The sequence below is a fragment of the Pelmatolapia mariae genome, linkage group LG23, assembly GCF_036321145.2.
Source record: "Pelmatolapia mariae isolate MD_Pm_ZW linkage group LG23, Pm_UMD_F_2, whole genome shotgun sequence".
Classification (NCBI taxonomy): domain Eukaryota; kingdom Metazoa; phylum Chordata; class Actinopteri; order Cichliformes; family Cichlidae; genus Pelmatolapia; species Pelmatolapia mariae.
Genome location: NC_086246.1, coordinates 10536849 through 10551209, shown reverse-complemented (window position 1 = coordinate 10551209; position 14361 = coordinate 10536849). Strand labels below are relative to the sequence as shown.

Sequence of the window (14361 nt, the reverse complement as noted above, 5' to 3'; positions counted from 1 at the left end):
TATGAGTTTGTTCCAGGACTTCTGGGTGATTGTTTGTGTTCTCTCACAAATTTTGTGCTTTGGTTTGACTTAGTAATATCGGCCTCTTTGAAGGTCCCAAGTCCTTGGCTCTTGCTCTTAGAGAATCTAGGCTTGAGAAATGAGAAAATTGCACAGCCTGTCTTGTTAGCTCATGGGAAAGGTGAACGCATCTGCACAGAGAACTCTGCTAAGTGCTCACATATCCCAGAGTCTTTCACAGATCATGACTGGAGGAGGTGTTGTAGGGCTACATAATCGTTTTATAGCACTGTTGGGGAAATGCAACAAAGCAGGATGACTAATGCAGTGTTTTTAGGGCCAGCAATTAAAACATTTCTGACCATTTCCAATGTGATGCAAAGAGAAACCTCAAAGAAAAAAGTGCTAGAGGTAGATGGTGGAGGTGACTTAAAACAAGTGACAATTTGCTGATTCTAAATTATATTTGATGACTCCTGTTAGAAAACGTTCACACATTGAATACGTGTATTTATTTTGGTTATTGTTTTTATTTAAATGTTGCTTATCTTGTCAAAAAGCATTATTGCTCACACTATTCATACTGAGACCTTCAACAGCCACATCAAGCACTGTACATGAAATTTATATTTCCTGTTACTTTCACCAGATTTGGATATAAAGATTGCTGTCTTTTAATGTGCTTTAAATAACAAAGTAGCATGTTGTGAATCACAGGTTTAACAAAATGGTAATCCATCCAACTTTAAATAGGTTCGTTCCTTTAGCAAATTTAGTCAAATGAGCCAAAGCCTTTGGTGCTTATGGGGAAAAAATCAGATTCAGCATTCCAGTATAAGTGTAACTCAATAAAATAAAATATGCTTAATGCAATATGATACGTTTGACAGCATAATATTTTAATATTATTTAACCAGACAATGCCAGGCTAAAATGACTCAGCTAGCTACAACTCCTTTTTGAATTTTAGCGTGTTGTTATAGTAGATGTTTTAAAATGTATAAAATAGCTGTAACAGCAATAATGCCTGTAAAAGGTGCACATATCTATCTATCATGTTGCCCATCAATTTTTGATATACTCTGAAACTTTAAGGTGAGATCTAGCAGTTCTCTATATTCAGGCACCACTGTGGCATCTCGTTGGGGAGAGCAAGGCAGGCAGTGCTTGCCTTATGAAATCTAAAAATAGACACTAATGGAAAACAATGTGAGCAAGTCTCCTAGTATCTCAATGTTCTGTCCTAGAAGCTGCCCTCATAGTATCTTGTGGCTTTATTTTTCAACCTGATTGCTCATAGGGGGTTGTCTTGTTAGCTGAAAGAATCTGAATAAAATTAGCGTGTCAGAGGCTCAGGCATTCTGTTAGGAAATTTGAATCACAAACAAAAGAGTTTAGAAATACAAACTCTCTTCCAAGGTCCATAGCTACACAGTAAATATTTTTGGGGCTTCAAACAAAGGAATCCATTGTAAGTCAGGTAAATATGCTCAGGGGACTTCCAGTCAGAGAAAGAAAAACTGTAGACAAAGGTCTTAACTATTGAGTCATTAATACATTGAGTCCTTATTATTTTCACTTCTGGGTTGCTGCACACTTTCCCAAGACGAACCTACGGTAAAGACGACACAATGAGTGCATATTGTTACAGCATGCCTACAGTACGAGTCACAGAGCTACTGAAGAAAGAAAGTTAGGTGTTGTCAGTCATGTAGCAGACTTGTCCCTGCTTGCCTCGCTGATGACGGCCAGGTGGACCAGTGACCTTCTTTTGGTCAGGCAGCGTTCCCAGTGGAAAGCGTTGAGAAAGGCCCTCCTAAATGTATCACCTGAAAGAGTGTAGAGCACCAGGTTGAAAAAAGTGTTAAATCCAGCCAGAGGCCTGGAGATGATATACGCTGCATGCACGATGTTCTCTGCCGGACAAGTCGTGTTATGATATCTTGATTCTATCCGCAACACACGCAGGACGTGATATGGCATAAAACATACAACAAACACCACCAGGATCAGTACAGTCACACGCCGTGCTCGCATCCGACAGAGACTTGTTGTGTGTGGTCCGTTTGCCAGCTGTTTTACTATCCCAGTGTAACACATAAACACCACTACAAGGGGAAGTAGAAATCCAAACGCAGTAAGTAGCCAGCCGTACAACCGCACAGTAGCGACGGGTTCGGTACTTGCAAAGTCTATGCACTTCTGGTTATCATTCACTGATATCATGCTCAACATGGGTGTTATTTCAGCGGCAGAGATGATCCAAACAGCTGAGCAGGCAATTATACCCCAGCGCTTCTGCTGTACCTGTGCTGCACTCAGTGGTTTAATCACCACGACATAACGAAAAACTGCCAGACATGTTAGAAAGAGGATGCTCCCATAAAGGTTCAAATGAAACCCAACGCGCACGACACGGCACATGAATTCACAGAGAGGCCACTTATCCCATCTGCTGTAGTAGTCGATCAGGAACGGCAGGCTGAGGACGTAGAGGAGATCGGTCACCGCCAGGTTGACCAAGATGATGCTGCTGCTCTTCCAGGGACGCAGCTTTGTCAAGTAAATGCTGATAGATGTTACATTTCCAACCAAGCCCACAATAAAGATGAGACTATAAGCCACAGGCAGGTAGTAGCGTTTCATCAGTTCATCCAAATCGGTACAGTTGGAATTGTTGGAATGGTTGATGGCCATAGTTCAGTCCTATTGAGAATGAGAAATGATTTTAATAACCACACTGAAAACTAAAAAAATCCCCCCCGAAATAGCATGTCCCCTGCATTTATGAAAATGTAACTGAAGTCATTTAAAAGGAATTGGGGAGACACAATGTAGCAAAATTAGCAGTCCTATAAATTAATTCATTTTTAATTATTCAAAATTATTAATATTACAAGAAGGGCTGGTTAGAGTTTTCAAACAGACTTCCTACATGGCAAATATTCACATTTAATGTTAGTGATGTTTTTGGTATAGCTGCTATTTCTGATCACTAAAATTTGGAAATCACACCATGAGAAACATGGGAATGAACACAACATGAATAGTGCAGGCCTTTAACATAAAAACAAACAGAAATATTAATATATTAAATATAATTGGCACAGATGTGCTGAACAAATGCCTTTTCTTTAACAACACCTCTATTCTTGTGTACTGTATTCATGACATATATGTTTTCTGAGCAATACAACAGGCAACACGCAAATCATTTCATTTCCCCCCAGCTGTCAGATCACAGCAAGCAGCAATTACTGCTCGTGGAAGGAAGGCGAGAGCAGGACAAGCAAAGAAACAAACAATCAAGGAAACTTGGTGGGAAAGAAGCAAGCAAAATCATTCTTTGTCAACAGTCTGATTTCTGAAAGCCTCTCAGTATATGACAGTGCCTATGGCATCCTGTAATACTGTCAGTACGATCTGTTCTCATCATGGATGTCAGGGGATGTGTGAGGTGTCACTTACACATCATAAACACTTGGTTTTCATGAGGCAGGAACTTGCACTCATTAAAATGATTACATTTGAAAAAACTACAAACTGTAAATGATTATTTCAGTGTTACATCTCAGCATAAAGGTAACATTCGATTATATAAAAGGTTTTTACTCACTTCTACTGCCAGTATCCTCACCAGTATGCACTTCAGTCCTTTAGCATCTCGTCTCTATTTTCACTTCCATCCCACAGTCACACCCTCTTTTATTCTTTCCTTTCACTGTTACACACCACAAGTGGGAAAGTCCAGAATACTTTTTACTTGAAGTCCTGTGTTGTGTGCTTCAGCTTCAGCTATGTGAAGTGCATACTTCCTGGTATCACGCTTAAGCTGATAAAGCTCAAGGGTCAATTTGTCTATGTAGCTTAGGTTTCAGGTGGTGAGGTGAGGGAGAGGAATGTCGGGGATCTAGCAACACAGGAAACAGTCCAGTGTTCGTTTACAAGAATGAACTCAAGACTTTCTAATGAGGTCTTTATTATTTCTTGAAACGAGCATGTGAATACCTCAGCATGGCACTACCGAGCTAAATTTAGCACACGGTTTCTGATTAAAGGAACAAGAAGGTTTAGAAGCAGGAAATGAACACTTAATTATTATAGTGTGTTACCATTTTACTTTAACTTTCTACAAATTCGACCGTAAGTTTCAATCAAAAGTGTCACACTAAAACTTATATGTTGTGAACTGTGCTTCAGTTGTGCACATCTGTAATCAACAAACTGCTGCTCACATAGTAAAATGCAGCATTTTCTAGAAGTCAAATATCAGTAACTAGTAATATAATTAGTTCTGTCCAGCAAATGTAATGTCCAGCAAAAAACTAATATTATATTTTACAGTGGTTCTGAGACTATTTTACTTTTCTAACATGTGTTTTTATTTTTTTGACTACTTGGCTTCTTGTGTTCCTTCTTCCTGATGTTGCTACCACTACTTACCTGAGGATAAAAACAGGAGAAAGGAGCAGCAAAGTGTGAATAAGGACAATTTCCAAAAGCGCAACGGCTGAGTTTTCTGCACTTCTATCCTGAGGCAATTAAAGCATTTTGTTCCGAGTCATCTCAAAGAGCTCACAAGTGCTGCTAGAAATAGACAAGATTTTAAATCAAGTGCATTTGACCTATGCAGCTCCTTTGCTGCCTCACGACAGGACCTGGACACGTTCCATCTGTTCATCCATCCATTTTTTTCCACTTATGAAATTCATGGACTCTACTTCACTAGAAAATCCTGAAGGAGAATGTCTGGCCTTCAATTCATACCCAGAAGCTCAATCACACTTGTGTTATGCAGTAGTAAGACAACCTCTGAATGGCTCAAAAAAGGAACTACATTTAAGGGTTCAGAGTGGCCTAGTCAAATTCAGGGCTCAAATCCATTTAAGGTACTTTGGCATGATTTTAAATAGGCTTATAATGCATGAAAACCCTCCAATGTGGTTGAATTAAAACAATTGTGCATAAAGGAATGGGCCTAAATTCCTCTACAGCAACGTGAAAGACTCATTGGCAGTCATTACAAATACTTGGGTCCAGTTTTCGTTGTTAAAGGTAGTACCAAACCAGCAATTACTTTTTCACATAAGATTAGGTAGGTCTGGCTACCTGTTTTCTCTAATAAAATGTCTATTTAAAAACTGCATTTTGCATTTACTCAGGTTGTCTTTGTGTGTGTGATCTCAAACATGTAAGTCTGAAAAACAAGCAAAAATTTAAAAAAGGAGAGAAATCAGGAAGTGGGATGGGGGTACTTTTTCATAGCGTTGTAGTTCAGTACTTATAAATAGGTTGCTTGTCTTTGTTAATTATTCACTTCAAGCATTAATGATTGCAGCCGCCTTAACACATCTTCCCACCTCATGTAGTCATCAGCTACAGACCACACTGAAACCTTGTGCAATTTCCTCTTTCTTTTGTGTCAGTCTTTATAATGTAAACATAAAAACATGCAGTGTGAATATATTTCACTCATTGTCGGGGTAAGCTGCAAAAACACGCCTACAATTTTCACATTATGTTTGACTGCTGCTATCGCTAGAGCGTGCAGTGTTGACCGCAGTCATGCTTAATATTTGTCCTGTGTTTAAAGGTTATTACGCTGAGTGTCAAGTCTCCACCTGACATTACCTCAAAGCATAACGCATCTGCATCTACAAATATACGTCTTTTTTCCCTTGGCTGCTCTGGACATGCTGATGTTCTCTGTAATGTCCCTCACGCACGCACTTAAAAGCAGTAAAAGAAGCTGAGGTTTACAAATGTTTATTTTACAAAAGGGAAGCTAGAAAAGTGAATAGAAATTACTCTAAATTGTGACTTCTATTCACTGTCGGGATGGCGCAGTCCAGAAGCAAGTGTTTTATTGTAGAGATAAAAATCATCTTAGTTCAGAAAAAAATGAATGTCAAAGATCAACTCGACGCACAGAAATCTGAGTAGAGAGGATTAGGTGGCCAGGGGGTAGCTCGCCTGAGGAGGAGAGGGTGACAGAAGGTGTTGATGGTGGGGATGTGTAAGAAAGAAGAAACTGCTTCTGTCTACAGTTTAGGCATCTTTGCAGCATTGAGGCGCATAGAAACACAGGAGGATCCAGCAGCATAGCGCATCTCCCTCAGCATGCCGCTCCACTGCTTCTTGTCTTCCTCATACCTAACAAGAGCGAGAATTGAGTCATTTTTCCCAAACGAGCAAAGTAGCAATATAAAAAATAAAAGCCTGTAAATCTGGGTCCCTTAACTTAATAAGACTTACTGCCAGACATCAGTGACCTCTGTGGGAGTCACCTCCTTGTTCTCCATCTGAACCATAGCAAAGCCACCCACAGCGTAAAGCGAGCCACCATTGCTCACTAGGTTGACAGAGCTTCTCTCCTGAGGAAACTCTGTGAAGGGCTCCCACCTGAGGAGACACAACATTAGGAGAAGGTAGGAAATAAGTCTAAGCTATCCCTGTTGTTGTAGTTTGTACTGCAGTCATTTTTTCCAGTTTCAGTATTTCTCTTTTCTTTTGGCAGATAACTGAAATGTAGTTTATCAAAGCCAAATGAATGCAACATTTTTTTTTTTTTAAACGGAAAAATTCTGTTGGTTATAAACAAGTAAATTAACCAGTCCTGTAACTTAAATGTATTTATATTTTGCACTTAATTGCAGAAATGTTAATGTCAGAGTTTAAACTAGCTAGCTTAAATACTGTTAATCTGAGCCAATAGGCTCCAGTTAGCTATAGCAACTACAGCGCCAAAGCAAATCTAAATCAACCTGATAGAGGTTGCTGCTGCAAATAAATAAATCACACTAAGATAAATCTATAAATGTTTTATTAGTATTGATGCTCCTTTTAATCCTATCCAGATACTGCACTAGCTAGGGCAGATAAATCGCACTGAGAAGCCAGCTAGCTAAAATTATTAGAGAAAGGTTTGACTCAATGAGCATGAAGAACCAGTGAGCTCTGTGATCGTTCTAGCCATCTTGGGGGATATGGGATGATTTTAAATGTGACGTGTAATAAAACATCCTGTTCTACCACATCCCAAAGGTGCTCTACTGGCAGGGCTGGACTGGTCATCTGGCATTTTGGGCCAATGGATTGAAAGGCCGCTGCTGTGCAAGCACTGAGGGGGGGCCATTGGTTCATTTTTATTACTGACACTGTATTGCCCAATTAAATCTCTTAAATGCGATCAGCCCCTCCCCTCTCCTCCCTTCTCTATTCACTGGTGCAGCTTGTGGAAGAAGTTCAGTGTAGAAGAAGTGAGTAAAAGGTGGAGCTGAAAAGCTGAGAGAAAATAACAAAAAGAAACTTAAAAATAGATGCAGCAAATTGGGTCAAATTAACAACATATTTGCTGTTGGCGCTGCTGCACCGTGAACAGCAACTAGTAACCAGGCGTCACAGTTACAGGAGGCTGCTGCTGCACCAGCTGTGTAGAAGTGAGTAAGAGATGGAGGAAGATGAAACTCACATGATAAGAAGATAGATGGAGGGACATAATTAGGAAGGGAGCAAATGGCTATTTCATCATGAGCCACTGCTTATATCTAAAATGTAGCAACTAAGAAATAAATGGTAAATGGTAAATGGCCTGTATTTGTATAGCGCTTTCTAGTCCCTAAGGACCCCAAAGCGCTTGACACAACCTGTCATCCACCCAGTCACACACACATTCATACACTGGTGATGGCAAGCTACATTGTAGCCACAGCCACCCTGGGGCGCACTGACAAATAACCCAAAAACAACTGTACCTGATGAGAACCTGTTTCAATATCTATAATCAAACAAAAACATAAAAAAATGCATAATATGTGTATGCCTGACAGATATACATATTCTTAAAAAAATAATAATAATAAGGAAATGATGGTTGGCCACCTGGACCAAAAATGCCAGGGCTGATTTTTTTGTCCCAGTCCAGCCCTGTCCACTGGAGTAAGATCTTGTGACTGGTGACTTGAGCAGTCTGTTTATCTCTGACCTCTAACATGAACAAGAGGGCTGCTGCTTACCGGATACTTTTTCAGAACATTCCCGGGAAACCCTAGAGATGATAGTGTGGAAAAACTTCAGTAGAAAATTTCAGTCGTTTCTAAAATCCTTAGACCATGACTTGCTCCATTAAATGACCCTTCTTACCCATTCCGATGCTCAGTTTGAACTTGAGCAGACTGCCTTGACCAGGCCTACATGATGCACTGAGTTGCTGCCATGCGATTGGCTCATTAGATATATGCATTAACAAACTGCTGAATAGGTGTACCTAATAAAGTGACCAGTGAGTGTTCTCATTTAAAAGGAAAGTTGCAAACATATTCATACTTGTTCGTTGCAAAGTCATAGGCTTCACACGAGGCAGTGAGGCCTTCCTCGTTGACTCCACCAACCACTATGATCTTGCCATTGTGGACAACTGCTCCAAACATGGCTCTGGGTGTCTTCATGGCTGCCTGCTCCCTCCACTCTGACTGTTTGTGGTTATACACAAACATCTTGTTGAGGGCTTTGCTGTGAAGATGAAAGAATGTGAAAGAATACAGCTGTGGGACTTTCAGCATCAAAAGCTGTCAAACCTTTTTGTTCATTTTTGGTGTTGACTTGGTGATGTCACCTACACAAATAGATGCAATTAATGGGTGCTTTAAGCATCTTTTTTGTACAAATACACAGCTCCAAAATGATGATAATTTAAATCAATTGCTTTTAAATAAGGAAAGATACATGTTTGTTTACCCACAAAGAAATTTAGTCTTAAAGCCAATGTTTAAATGATTGATCATAAAAATGTAACCTCATGTCTTCATTAATTTATTTATTTTTTTAACTAATTGGACTAATGGACTCACAGTGTGTTTCAACATGAAGTCTTCATTAAAAAAAATCCATGATTTCTTTATTTGAAAGGGCACAGCCTGTAAACACCAATCAACAGGAACACATTTGAAGAAAGAAAAGCTTCACATGGATAAAGAGCAGAACAGGAAGTAAATGGATTAAAAAGAAACTCAAGAAGGAAAAAAGAAGAAATTCTACAAGAAAAGAAAAGAGAAATGACACAAAAAGCAGCTAGTAAACGTAATCTATATAACAAACGAAGGTGTTCTGAGAAGGAGCGCTTAAAGACATAGGGACAAAATTTGTAAAGGTTCACAAACCTTTACTAATTGCAGTCAATGTTAGGTTGACATTCATTGTTACTTAATCAAAAGACTGAAAGTCTGAACAATGATTCCATTTTCCTCCTAATTAAACATTTGCTGTGTCAGTTTTGGAAACAGTTAAATGTTGTTAAATGGGCAAACGGAGCAGCTAGACCAAAAAGTATCCTTATGCGGTTACAAAACTAACCGATCTTTTTTTAAAGATCTGAATTTAAAGTTTAAAGTTGTAACTTAAAACTGTAACTTTAGTTACAACAAGCTGTTGTGTGTAGAGAAAAGTGCTGGAGTGAATGGGCTAATGTAGTATGCTGTAGAAAAGTGCCATTTACCCTTACCTCTTGCTCTTATTTTCCTCTTGATTGAGACATTCTGGTGATACCCTTCACACTCCCCCCCCTTCAGTCCTAGCTAAATTAAGCCAGGTCGAGCACACCTGTTTACATTTGATAATCAGTAGCCTGTTTTACTGACAGCTGAAATCAAGAGCTGACTGCATGTCTTATTACAGTTTTAAAGCCTAAGGTTCATTTTGTTGTAAAAAGTGTGTCCCTTCCCAACTCTGGCTTCTATCTCAGGCATAGAGAGAGAGGAAAAATAACATATGCTGGCTGTAACAAGAGATGCACAGGGCTGGTATTTTCCATGATTGCAGCATATATTAGATTACACACTCACATTTGTTCAACTATCTCTGTGGGGACACCCATCTCACATTCTTCACCCAGCATTTCAATGGCTCCCCTCTGGGCGATGCCTCCACTGCATTTCCTGCAGGACTGAGAGGAGGAGAGCCACCTTTGTCCCCAAAGCCACTCTGCTTTTTAACTCCAGCCGATAAGACCATTTCCCACACCCATAAACATAAACTACACTTTTCTGATACTACCAACACTTTATTCACTTTTAGTCACTTACAGTTATTTATTCACCTTTCAGTCACTTTAATTTTAAAACCGTGTAATTTTAAAACTGTATATACTGTATATTCTGTGTATTTATTATTTCACTCTTATTGCTTGTTCTTATTGTCATTATCATTATCCAGCTACAGGGGAGGGGTGGTGCCAGGGAGGTTGGAGCGACAGGTGGATGTCATTGTGCTGACAAGGATTTCCCTTTTTCAGTGATGTTGGAGACCAGAGGGGGAGGGGTGTGCAGCTGACTGGAAGTTGGCTGCCATGTGTGCCGAGCCGGGAAAAGTATTACTGTGTGCTTGATAAAAAGCTCAAACCAAATGGAAACACAGTGTGTTGGGTCGGAAAGTTTCCAGTCTAAAGTATAAGAACAAGAAACATACAAACATACAAAAGGTCCTTTACTCACTTGTCATCCATCTTTCCTCCAATGCTATAGACCAGCCCTTTGTGGGAGACAACTGCATGGCCGTGGATCTTGAGGGGAAGCTTTTTGGTCTCACTCCACCTCATCTTCCTGAAGAATGTGACAAATGTAAGCAACTGAGCTGATTAAGTGTTATTCTCTTCCCTTGAATTCATTGCTTCTAATTTGTTTGGGATTTTATTTTTTTTTAAAAAGTTATATGTATGAGTAATGTCAATAACTTAAATGGCCCACAAATGAATGCAAGAAATAAAAAATACTATTCAATTGCTAAAAAAAAAAAAGAAATCAAAACAGCCAGAGCTGATCAACAACTTCAGATTTACCATAATTAATTAATTAAATTCAACACCAGAAAATCCTTAGTTAAAACAAAGAAATGCAATTAAATCTCCTTGGTTAATTATCACCTAAAAATGATCAAATGTGAGATGTTTAATGAGAAATGGGGGAAGTAGGGATCAAAACAAAGAAATACCACTGACTCAGTATCATAGCACATCACGCTATCCAATGATTCATTGGACTGGAGGTCTTTTCCAGCCACAGCAAACAGCAGGTTCTCGCTCTCTCCGATGTTAAAGAGACATCTTGGTGAAGGCATTGGGGGCAGCGCGATCCAGTCTGAGCTGAACGGATCCAACTATGGAGGAGGAAAAAAAACAAAACTATAACTCACAAGAGTGGAGAAAGCATACTTTTAGCACCCATTAGCTCTTTGTCTTTTTCACCTCATGAATCTGCTTGTTATGCTCCATGATATCCGCATATTGATTATGCTGTAAGATAGAGCAGTTCAAGGCCTCTATCACATTCTTAATTGTGTATATTGCTTAGACCTGATGGATAACTTGGGGAATGTAATTCATCTTTTATTGGAAAGAGAATTCAGATAGAACTATGTTGCAGCCTTTTTTGTTATCACATGCTAAAAAAATAACTTTCGCTTATATTTTCCCTCTAGTTTATTTATAGTTTGAATAAGGAATTAAAATAAAATCCCACAAGATGGTTTAGGTTAACTGATACTACTGTTTCTTTTATCCACTGAACTTGAAAACTAGTGCTAGACCAGCTATCATTTAAATTTTAAAAGTTTCACAACCACCATAACATCTAAAGCTAACTATGTAACACAATATAACCCAGTGATACTGAATCAGATTTATACTGTATTTCTGTACTGTTGATATAAACATTTAGTTTAAAAAAACAGACTTTTTCCCTGCCTCTAAGCTTCTTGCTTCTTGCAAAAAATGAGACTGTTTGCTGTTTTCAAAGTGTCTTAGTTTCAGGATGAGGAACACATTTTACTTCAAATAGGGAATATCCTCAGTTTCTGGTTCATGTCACACTTTTTCAAGTTTCTCTACCTCTTAGTAATTAGCTAGCTTTGGTGCAATACCCTCTTTTTGAGTGATTTCACCCAGCAGCAGCCAGCGACCTCCTGCAACGACTCATGACCAATCAGGAAATATACATTTTTCCTTTCCAAATAGGAGATCGCCTACTAGAGAGAAACGATAATGTCAAATGAAAAGAAAACCTCCTCACCAAATATGCATAACATTGCAGAGGAACATCCTTGTTTTCCTCGTCGACAAAGAGTCCTCCAATGATGTATAGCTGGTTCTTCTTTGTCACCAGGCTAACGTGGTTACGTGGCACCTGCTCGGACATGGCTGCCAGGAAGCACTCGTTCTCACTGACGTCATATCCCACTGCTGCCGTGTCATTGATCATCAGGATGAAGTCACGAGCATACATGCCGTGTCTGCGATTATCATTCAGGAATCCAGGGAATGGACTGTCCTCCTCTTCACCTCCTTCCTTGCTGGCCCCCTCCTCTCCCTCATTCTTCTTGGGCTTCTCTGGCAGTTTGCCCTTGAAAGCATCCCTGATGACCTGAATCATCTTCTGAAGCTCTGGGTCAGCTTTGATAATCTCTTCAGTCTCTACTCTCTCTTTGAAGTATTTCTCAGGCAGGAGGCGGAACCGGATACAGTTGAAAGCATCCTTCAGGACCTTGAGGCGTTTCTCCCTGTCATGGCGGACCCAGGCCATGACGGCTTCGAAAACCAGTTCCTCTCTCTCAACATTCAACGAGTCTCCACCAATAATGGCAAACAGTTCATGGGCTGCGAGTTTTAGGAATTCCTCTTCCTTATAAAGGAGTTCAAAGCGGTCAGCAATGTAGTTGCGTGCTGCGATGGCGAGCCTGGGACAGCTGAGCACCAGGCCCATCCTAAAGATGGCCAAGCAGTTACCCAAGGACAGCTTCTTCTGAAGGTAGTTGACACACACTGTGAAGACAGAAGGGATCTGAAACCTGTTTGCCACAGCAATTATATCCTGAACGTTGTCATCGGTGAGATCAATTTCAGCTGAGTAGAGGTACTGAATAATCATGTCCAGGATGGAAGGGTTAACATCCTCAAGGACCACCTCTTTGGTGTTCTCCACCTCCTTCCCATCTTCAGTAAAGAATATTTCCCTGAAGTAAGGGCTGCAGGCAGCCATGATCAGCCGATGGCAGGGAAAGCTACGATCGCCTACCTTCAGGTGACAGTCCACAAACTTGTTCTCATTCAAAAGCTCTTTCAGGCCGTCCTGGAGCAGGGTGCTCTGAAACAGGCGCAGCTCCTCCTTGATGGCGTTGGGGTCCATGGTGTCAGGAGGTAAACAGTAGGAGAACAAAGGAGTTGGTGGAGAGAGAAAAGAGACAGTGGCCACAGGTCCTCTTGGCAGTCAGTGCTGGCTGGAAAAGGCAGAGCAAAGAAAAGGTTCCCTGTGTGAAGACCCTGCAATTTAATCCTGTCCCACTCTAAATATAGTTCCCTCTGCCCCCCTGAATGGTTCAGTTTCTATGGAATTTAACTGGGCCAAATCACAGTGCACCACAGGCCAGCGTTGAGCAGCTGCTGCCATAGACTGAAAGAAGCAACTGGCTGCTCTGTCTGGGGATATGCCACCATGATTCAGCTCCCAGAGTGTCACAGGGTAGGTAACAGTGGAGACAATGTGGTCACATCCTACAAATAGCTTTCCTTAAGCTGGAGTCTTAGGAGATATTTACAGCAATCGCTGTCATATTCAAAATAAGTGCACCCTCTTGAAGTTGGACATATTGTTCACTGGCTTATTGAGTTTTTTTGCATTTACATTTTCAGATAATTATAGCCACTGATGTGCTTTTGTACTGAAACATACTCCAATTTCCATTGCTTCGCATTATGTTATTGATATTAGATTTTGCAGATAATATAAAGTCAGTTTTAAATTGTGGCACATCTGAACCTAGGACCAAAAGATTCCCCCAACGTTATGATACCATCCTTCTTAAGTTCTTGTTTTATCATAGTAAAAAAGTAGCCTAAATCATCAACCTATGATAATAAAAGAAAAGCCAAAAAAATAATTCATCATCAAAGCTGAACTCAGGAACCAACAAATAATCAGTGGTTTTTTTAGGCTTATGAAATGAGATAGTGAAGAGTGCAAACAAATACAAAATACTCACACAAGAACTTTCAGGTGGTCTTCGTTCCAAATGAACACCACCTGTGTGTAACTGTGAGTAGTTTTTTCTGTTTGATGTATTTTAACATCATAGTATTGCATCAAGTCTTGGTAGCCAGGGATCGGACCGCCAGGGCCTCCACTCCTGGCCACCGCTCACAATGCACCCGACCCCTACGGTGCCTCCTGCGGGTGGTGGGCCTGCAGGAAGATGGGCCCATGTCCAGGGGTGCACATAAGTGGTCTGCAGGTGCGCTGTCAAAATAAAAGACGCGCACCAGATAAGAAGTTGCAACGCACATTTGCGTACATTAAATTTTCTGGAGGAGGACAGACA

At 40.3% G+C, this 14361-nt stretch overlaps 2 protein-coding genes across 3 annotated transcripts; both read right to left on the bottom strand.

Moving 5' to 3' along the window:
• Window positions 1–1707: 1707 nt before the first annotated feature.
• Window positions 1708–3713, bottom strand: LOC134621130 (2-oxoglutarate receptor 1-like). The gene is made up of 2 exons (XM_063467569.1): window positions 3617–3713; window positions 1708–2706 (listed from the first exon to the last, which is right to left on the bottom strand). The coding sequence occupies exon 2, from the start codon at window positions 2695–2697 to the stop codon at window positions 1708–1710; it is 990 nt and encodes a 329-aa protein (XP_063323639.1). The 5' UTR covers window positions 2698–2706; window positions 3617–3713.
• A 2328-nt stretch (window positions 3714–6041) lies between these two features.
• LOC134620659 (kelch-like protein 41b) lies at window positions 6042–13172 on the bottom strand. Of its 2 annotated transcripts, none has more exons than XM_063466917.1 (6): window positions 12060–13172; window positions 10987–11148; window positions 10488–10591; window positions 8326–8511; window positions 6256–6402; window positions 6042–6153 (listed from the first exon to the last, which is right to left on the bottom strand). In XM_063466917.1, the coding sequence occupies exons 1-6, from the start codon at window positions 13170–13172 to the stop codon at window positions 6042–6044; spliced, it is 1824 nt and encodes a 607-aa protein (XP_063322987.1). The 2 variants fall into 2 exon arrangements, with proteins under 2 accessions (XP_063322987.1, XP_063322986.1); XM_063466916.1 differs by having other exon boundaries at window positions 10488–10595; window positions 10991–11148.
• Between the last annotated feature and the right edge of the window lie 1189 nt (window positions 13173–14361).

Bases quoted from the DNA above. Each gene is read 5' to 3' on its own strand.
- LOC134621130 (XM_063467569.1), bottom strand. From the start codon at position 2,697: ATGGCCATCAACCATTCCAACAATTCCAACTGTACCGATTTGGATGAA.
- LOC134620659 (XM_063466917.1), bottom strand. From the start codon at position 13,172: ATGGACCCCAACGCCATCAAGGAGGAGCTGCGCCTGTTTCAGAGCACC. The intron at 11,149-12,059 runs GTGAGGAGGTTT...CCTCCTCCATAG, and splicing joins TGCAATGTTATGCATATTTG to TTGGATCCGTTCAGCTCAGA. The intron at 6,403-8,325 runs GTATGAATATGT...GTGTCTCCTCAG, and splicing joins TATGACTTTGCAACGAACAA to GTGGGAGCCCTTCACAGAGT.